This window comes from Seriola dumerili, unplaced genomic scaffold (genome assembly GCF_002260705.1).
Source record: "Seriola dumerili isolate Sdu_G_001 unplaced genomic scaffold, Sdu_1.0 BDQW01000621.1, whole genome shotgun sequence".
Lineage (NCBI taxonomy): Eukaryota > Metazoa > Chordata > Actinopteri > Carangiformes > Carangidae > Seriola > Seriola dumerili.
The window spans coordinates 1,023,046-1,030,920 of record NW_019174876.1 but is presented as its reverse complement, the minus strand read 5'-3'; the positions used below and the strand labels follow the sequence as shown (position 1 = coordinate 1,030,920).

Here is a 7,875-nt window from a genome sequence, read left to right as displayed (position 1 = left end):
GGGTCAAGGAATAGGGCATCCATAGTACAAGTAAGGAAATCCTCTCAACCTCTGAAGGAAATGTTTTAATTCATTTCATATAATATATAATCTTTATCTATTTTTGTTCTAGATTCAAGATTTATTTGTCACATAGACTACTGTACACTGTGAAGTATGCAGTGAAATACTTAGTTTTCATCTCCATAGACTAAGCATAGTGCAAGTTACAATAAAATAGACAGAAATGCAAACACATTTTTAATCAGAACATTTTTTTTTAAATAGCACATTTAGACCAAAAATAGATAACAAATGAGCAAATGTACAATACAGAACGTATTAGAATATAAGCAAGTAGTTAAAAGTGGATATGGAAAACAGTGTATGAAATATGAAGAAATATTATATTGTTTATTCAACAGGATTATGCATAATACCCTACTCTTATTGCATCAGTTATAGCTAACAGCTTATTTTCATCTACTTCAACATGTTGGGGGCTGCCAGTGATGCACAGGAGAATCAGTCACCTTTTTTAAGCCTGAAATTGAATATAAGGTGTTGATCATTACCTCTGAATGGTAAGCACAGAAATTTCCCAGCACCTCACATAATCATAGCTCATGTGAGAAACCATGTGAGATGTTTAGCTTTTTTTTTTCTTTTTTTTTTAAAGTCTAAGCCAAAACTTTGCAAGTATGGACATTCATAGCAGGAACTTAACTTCCAAACCTCTGCATATCACATTTCTCTCATCAAAGGAGGTCTCTGTGTCAGGGCAGGTGTGGCTGAAAACCTGTGGTTGAAAAGGAAGACAGCAGAGGAGGAGGTGGAGGAGGCCAGCCCTCATATGAGCTGCCCTTAAAACAATAATCCTGCTTTCACCCTCAACTCCGCCGTTCTCTCCAAGTGATCATATCCTCATCATTCCCATGTCAGCACCATGTGGTTAGGAATAATAGTCAGAAACAGCCAGGACACCTGAATTCAAGATGAAGAATATGTAGAGCAAAACAATCAAAACCTACCTTTAAAAAACAATGGAAACAGATTGTGATGGATACCGACAAAGAGAGGTGTGTTCTTACTCTCTGACAACTGCTATTATCTTACTATTTTCCTAATACACTCCACTTTAATTTTCTGTCCTGGCACCTACATTGGTCTGGAAAAACAGAAGGAGTTGCCCCCCCCCTCTTTTTTTTTTCCCAGAGGTGGAGTTCTTATTAATGTTACCATGCTGTCTGGCCCAGCTGAATATATTTACTTAGTGTTAGAAGAGTGGTGGCCACAAAAGCAGGAATGTGCCTAAGTGTGACTTGAAAGCGGCTGTTACATTTTAATTTTTAACCCATAAAATAAATACAGAGCGGTCCTGCAATTTTTATGAATGGCTGCATTCATTCCAAAACACGCCCACCAATCAGCAAACTACCCCGTGGTAAAGCCACGCCCGCTTGGAATGTCTGCGGCGTTGCCTGCACGCCGATTGGTTAGAAGTATGGATGGGGGCGGGGTTTCAGGGAGGCTCACAACTGGTATAAAAAGTTAACACAGAGTTTATCCCGGTAGAAAGACAAGGACCAAGGTCCGACAAGAGGCAGAAACTCAGCGTGAAACTACTTAATACTAACAATCATTCAGTGGAGTGTAGCTTAAAGATACTATTTTGTATTTATTTGTATTTTGCTGAAGCTTTTCATCAGTTAATCATGGTATCTCTGATCTACCTGACTGTACTGACAACAGCTGTCATCACACAGGTAAGTGTTTCTCTCTCGGCTGACAGAGGCTCATGTAGCTGTGTGTGAGCCAACAGTCTGCTTACAGAGAGTCTACTCAAAGATTAAGATTAGTTTGGTCTGTCATTTGTTATGGATAATTTACGAGTATAAATGTGATTAAACTTTGACCTCCATGGTATGAACAGCACAAACATCTCTGGTGTAAACAAAACTCAAATGTTTTTAGGGAAAGCTTTCAGACATGTTTCATCTTCAAAGACATATTCTCCACTAAATCAGCATCAGACTGATGCTAATTACTGAAGATTTCTGTCTGCCTAAAAAAAAAAAAAAAGATCAAATGAAAAGTTTGATCAGTGGAGTGTTAGTGGAGTTATAACTCCTATTTATAATGTAAATACTGTTCCTCTGTAGCGGGTTGTCCTTCCTGTTAATTTGCGTGTCTACTCATGTCTGCTTTTTTAAGCACAGTGACATGTTGATTCCTACAGACTGGAGCAAGTTGGCTCCAGTGCTAAGCGATGACTCAAATCATGAGCCAGCAGTGGACTGGGTACAAACCCTGAGCTGTCTAGACTCTCAGGGATGACTGGCCAGCAGTGACTTGACTTACTGTAGAGGCGTACCGCGGTGCTTCTGTGGAAGAGTTCAAAATAAGCCACAAACCCTGGGGATCCTGAGAGATAACACAGAATCAAAAAATAATGGTGCCAGAGTTCTACCACACACTTTGATGTTGGAAGAAAAGTTGAAACTAATGCACTGAACACCCCTGCGGATGACTGAAGCTCTCTGGTTGCCATACAGTTATTATGTGTGTGTGTGTGTGTGTGTGTGTGTGTGTGTGTGTGTGTGTGTGTCAATCTTCCAATCAAGTACTGTCTAAAATTGATCAAGGAACTGTTGATGTTTGATGAGCAAGGCTGTAGAGTTCACTGTCTCCAGTTTTGACATGCTTTCCCTTCATAGTACTTAATCATCTGGTTCTTGTCTGAAGATGTGACCTCCCTCTCTGTTCCTCCCCTCATCCCTCCAGGTGATTGCTAGCTGCCCAGCAGTGTGTGAGTGCCCTGCAGACCCCCTGGTTTGCCCTCCAGGGGTTAGCACTGTGCCAGATGGATGTGGGTGTTGCAAGGTGTGTGCAGCACAGCTCAACCAGGACTGCAGCCCCATGAGGCCTTGTGACCACCACAAAGGGCTGGAGTGTAATTACGGCAACGATGTAACCATGGCCTGGGGCATCTGTCGAGGTGAGGGCAGAAGGAACAATGTATGCCGACAGGGAAGGAATTTCATTTACTAATGGCTTCCTTGTGCATAGCATTAACGTGCATGGGAAAAATGTTGCATATATTGTGAGGTATATAGTTAATGGGATATGTTAAAAAAGTTAGAGGGTCATGAAGCCTGTGCATCAGTGTACAAAAGATGTCAAGGACATGGATATTAATTGAGCCTCTTTCCCATAAAGTCAAAACCATCACAACACGGTGATCAAGGAATGTGTGATCCTGAACATCCGGGAACAGGACAGGGGATATTTTAATGAGTAGTGGATGTTTTATGACAGCAACAGGGGGTTTCAGAGCTAAAAATACACTTCTCATCTGCACCATGCCAGTGCTGTCCCACAAACTATGTATAGCTGGTTCCACGCTTAGGAGACAAGGAGTCTGACACTTCCTGTCTCCTTATTTCCACTGACCTTTCGATCTTAGTGGTCCTGTGTCTGATTTTGTGTGCTGTTGTGATGTAAAGTCATTGTGTTTCTTTTGGTGAAGTCAAGAGAAGCTTTGTTCAACAGGGTTCATTTCAGGTGCTGAAATGAGATAATATGGGAATTCTTCTTAACATACCTGATGTAAGCAGAAGCTCTATCATTGGTCCCTTTTTAAAGCATGTCCTGTCCTGTACAAAGAGATGCATCTCCAACCCACGGAGTGTACTCAGAATATCCTTGTTGCTCTCTGGTTTATGCATAACCACAGCCAGGTTGTGTACCCTTAACTAGAAGACATTAAGTGTTTTGTTTCAGCTAAGTAATATGTGTGTGTCTCCCCAGCTAAATCTGAGGGACGCACATGCGAGTACAATGGCAGGATCTACCAAAATGGCGAGAGCTTCCGTGCCGGCTGTAAACACCAGTGTACCTGCATTGACGGTGCTGTTGGCTGCGCTCCTCTCTGTAACAACAAGCTGCCACCAGCTTCACCATCCTGCCCCTACCCACGGCTAGTCAGGATACCTGGGCAGTGCTGCTTCAGTGTGGATTGCCATAAGGGCACCTGGCGCCTCCCACCTAAGCATCAGGTGTGTTTTTTGATGTAATGACTACTGTCTCCCTTTTGCAATTCAGCACCTGCCGCTGTGATATCCTCCTGATAGAAAACAAACGTGATTAGTATGAAAGACACTTCTACAAAACAAAACAAAAAAAAATTTCATTACACAAGGAGCAGTTAGTCAATTAATGAGACATTTTTATTTATATATAGTAGGGCTGCAACTAACTGATTATTTTCTCAATGAATCGATTATTCATTTGGCCAAAAGAATTCAGAAAAACTACAAAAATGCATTTTTGCTTAGACCTTAAACTTAACGTTGATCATCTATTCATTTCAGCTGAACTAAAGCATGTTTAATTAATATAAGTACACAAGACGAAGAAGATGGACATCCTGTCAGGGGACTTTATAATTCAGTCTTACTTGAGAGGAATTTTTAGAAACAAGGGCAAGTCATTGAGCTGCTTTCTCTTGGCAGTGGAATAAAGACAGATGAAAGACTTATTAGAAGTTGTTGGAAAATTTGCAGCAGTTTTGAAAATTCTTTATAAATCTTCCCTGTAACTGTCTACACAGACAAGATATTGTTCATTAGGTGCTTTAAATCATCACCCTGAAGTAACCCCTTAGAACCAGAGTGTCATGGTGATAACACCGTGAAAAACACACAAAAGATAGACATGGCTGCAGCACAGATGACTCCCCAACAAACCGCACTGACTCATCTTATCTCTTGTCACAGGTGCCTCCACCACAGCAACACCTGCCCAGACCTGAGCACCATCCAGCTCAACGCCAGCCTGAAAATGCGCTGGCCAACGAGCTAGCAGATGTTAAGTCCAGCGGCTGGGAGAGTGAACGTGGCTACAAACACCTGCCTGGTGAGAGAGAGAGAGAGAGAGAGAGAGAGAGAGTCGACAATTTTTAGTATTTTTTATAACTGGTTGTCACACGTATTCCTGTTAGTTTGGGTAGTTGCTAAATTTCTCTGTGACACTGAAATAATATGCAAAAAATTAATTTTCACTAGGTTTTAAGGCCGAATCTTCTTTGATTACTTTATGTATGAGTTTCGTTGTTCATAACACTTTATTCTGGGATTTTGCCATGCAAATAATACAACAGTAATCACAAGAAATTATTAAATGGTGTTTTTTTTCCTCTTTTTCCATCTTGTTAATCCTCTTGCAGCCCTTCAGATTTATCTTGTGACCAGGTTGGGAACCACTGCTTTAACTTTTGTGTATTATTTTTTCTTGTTCTCCCTGCCTTCCACCCTACTCCGTGTTTCTGATGCTCCTCAGTGTGGAACCATCTGAAGGAAAAGAAGTGTCAAGTGCAAACCACAGACTGGTCCCAGTGCTCTCGCAGCTGTGGGATGGGTGTTTCTTCTCGAATCACCAACAAGAACCCTCAGTGTAAACTGGAGAGAGAGACGAGGATCTGTACCGTACGCCCATGCCAAGGCCTGAACGTCCCAGCCAAGGTGAAGTAGATTGAACTTGACTTGAACTAAAGGAGAGAGAGAGGCAGACAGAGAGCATAGGTTAAACTTCTTAGTACACCAACTTATCTCAACCAGTAAAACCTGGATGCCTTGTGATAACACTTATCAGTATGGAATTATTTCACCTCTTATCTACCCATGTCTAGCTACACAGGGAAAAACAATACCTGCTCATTTTTGCTCTGCTTCCATGTTTCCCTCTCTCAACTAAAGAGCAGAGGCTGAAAAACATCAAATCTGTGCGGCAAAGAATAAAAAAATAGATGTTCTGGCCCTGAGTAAATATGCTCTTAGTACTAAAGCCATCTTTATCCCAAGCTTAAGAACAGAGATTATCTTAGCGGTACTTTTGGGAAGCTTCACATCCAGTGGGAACCGGGCAGTGCTGATTTACTCAGCGGTGTTTTGGTGGCAGGCAGGCGCCTTTTTAAATATAGTCCCCCACCCCCGGCATTCCTGCCAAGCAACTGTCCATAGCTTGGCCCCGTCTGTGTACTCAGAGTCCAGGGAAGTGGTGTGTCTATATTAATCCTCCATGTTGGACACACACTAAGAACTCTTTTCTCTGCTCTACTGAGTTAAAAGCTTTGGTGCTAAAACAGGTGTCAGTGTGTTTAACAGAGGACACTCAAATGTTAAGTAAATGTTTAATCTTTAAATTAATCACTTAAATCTAAAAATAATCCCTCTTTCTCAATCCCTGTTTTGGCACAACAAGTTGAAGTCTGGTTCTCTTAATGTGAAACTAATGAGTTTGAGCGCAAAGCCGCTTAAAACTGCTGTTATGTAAAATGACAGGGCAGATAAAAGTCAAAGCTTATTAGTGGGTTTTTTTTCAATTAAAATCCTCATATGACTTTTTTGGTGAATTTCGCTACTCAAGCCAATTAGGAACAACACCCGACTCTGTGACACTCATCTTTTTGCTTTTATCATCTAACCACAGACAGGGAGGAAGTGCTCCCCAACCCAGAAAGCCCCAGAGCCCATCCACCTGTCCTACGCAGAATGCGTGAGTGTCCGCCGCTACCGGCCCAACTACTGCGGTATGTGTGCAGATGAACGGTGCTGCTCCCCACGCCGCACCCGCACTGTACCTGTGACCTTTGTCTGCCCGGATGGAGAGCATTTCCAGAGGTCGGTCATGTTTATCCAATCGTGTAAATGCAGTCATGACTGCGGCCACCTCAATGAAGTGGCCCTCCCTCCACAGCACTGGATGTACGGAGACACACACAAGTTCATAGACTAGTACTGAGGAGTCCCTTTTTTTGTTATAATTTCAATGTGATGAGGTCAACTTTCTTGATGAAGGAAGACACTTCAAGACGAGGAGCCATTTTTCTCATCTGGCTCCAAGTGAGTGAAGACCACAGGCACCCGCCTGACTGCAAAGACTGCAGGCAGGAAGGGCCGCCTCAGTTTTGTTCACAATCATGAAGGCAACCCTTAATGTAATATGTGTGACCGGAGAGGATTGTACACTTCCCTGCTCCTGTTCAAACAGATGTGGGACCTAAAATTAGAGCCCTGAAGTGCCCCTGGACTTCCTCCACTCTACACTGATTGCTGGTTCAGGGGTGGAGGATATTTTTTGAGACCCTCAGGTCAGCCTGAGAAGAGAAACACTACAAGAGCAACGAAGCACTTTGTTTAGCACTGAAATTTACTGAACTATAACTTTGGCAGCAGTGCACAAGGATCACCATACCTGCATCAATAGCCTGGTAATGACTACATACCCCACAATGCATTGCAACTACTCAGTGACAAGCAGCAAGAGAGTAACTTTTGCCACTTTTATGTAGAAAACCCTAGAGTATAATGCAAATTGAGGACAGATTATTCAAAATATATAAACTGAACACGCCATGAACAAACACAGACTGCACCAATTGTGCTTTTTGTGACATGCTGACATGTCAAGCCATCTAAATTTACACACAGCAATGAGTGACACTTTCCATGTAACACAGACTGTTAAATGATAAGGAACACTACCTGGAACTGAAACAAGCGTCAACAGGGACTGGACCAACGCCAATGTATTTCCCAAAGACATCTGATTTCTTGTTTGTGCATTTAATGCAGCTTAGAGATATGTCTTACACAAACCTGTTTTTCTTGAGTTCATTTTGGATCACACTGTATTCTGTTAAATGCATTTTCTTTATTTTGATCCAAGTTTATATAATGGTCACATTTATCCACTTCTATGGATTGAGACACCACAGTAGCTGTCACAAGTTTTTGTTGGTCCATCCACGTGATAAAACTGGCTGCTGGGCTCAAGTTTCATGTGGTTTTATTTTAACTCAACTTGTTCAGTTTCAAATTATCCTACTTGGCAGCC

General features: G+C 42.0%; 1 protein-coding gene across 1 annotated transcript; it reads left to right on the top strand.

Moving 5' to 3' along the window:
- The first annotated feature begins 1,571 nt into the window (after positions 1–1,571).
- LOC111236297 (protein CYR61-like) lies at positions 1,572–7,809 on the top strand. Its single transcript, XM_022764976.1, has 6 exons — positions 1,572–1,745; positions 2,764–2,977; positions 3,790–4,037; positions 4,758–4,896; positions 5,320–5,501; positions 6,469–7,809. Exons 1-6 carry the CDS (start codon positions 1,695–1,697, stop codon positions 6,772–6,774), a joined length of 1,140 nt encoding a protein of 379 aa, XP_022620697.1. The 5' UTR covers positions 1,572–1,694; the 3' UTR covers positions 6,775–7,809.
- The last annotated feature ends 66 nt before the right edge of the window (positions 7,810–7,875 follow it).

Coding starts and splice junctions, on each gene's coding strand:
- LOC111236297 (XM_022764976.1), top strand. CDS start 1,695: ATGGTATCTCTGATCTACCTGACTGTACTGACAACAGCTGTCATCACA. Junction 2,978..3,789: donor GGCCTGGGGCATCTGTCGAG/GTGAGGGCAGAA, acceptor GTGTCTCCCCAG/CTAAATCTGAGGGACGCACA. Junction 5,502..6,468: donor GCCTGAACGTCCCAGCCAAG/GTGAAGTAGATT, acceptor ATCTAACCACAG/ACAGGGAGGAAGTGCTCCCC.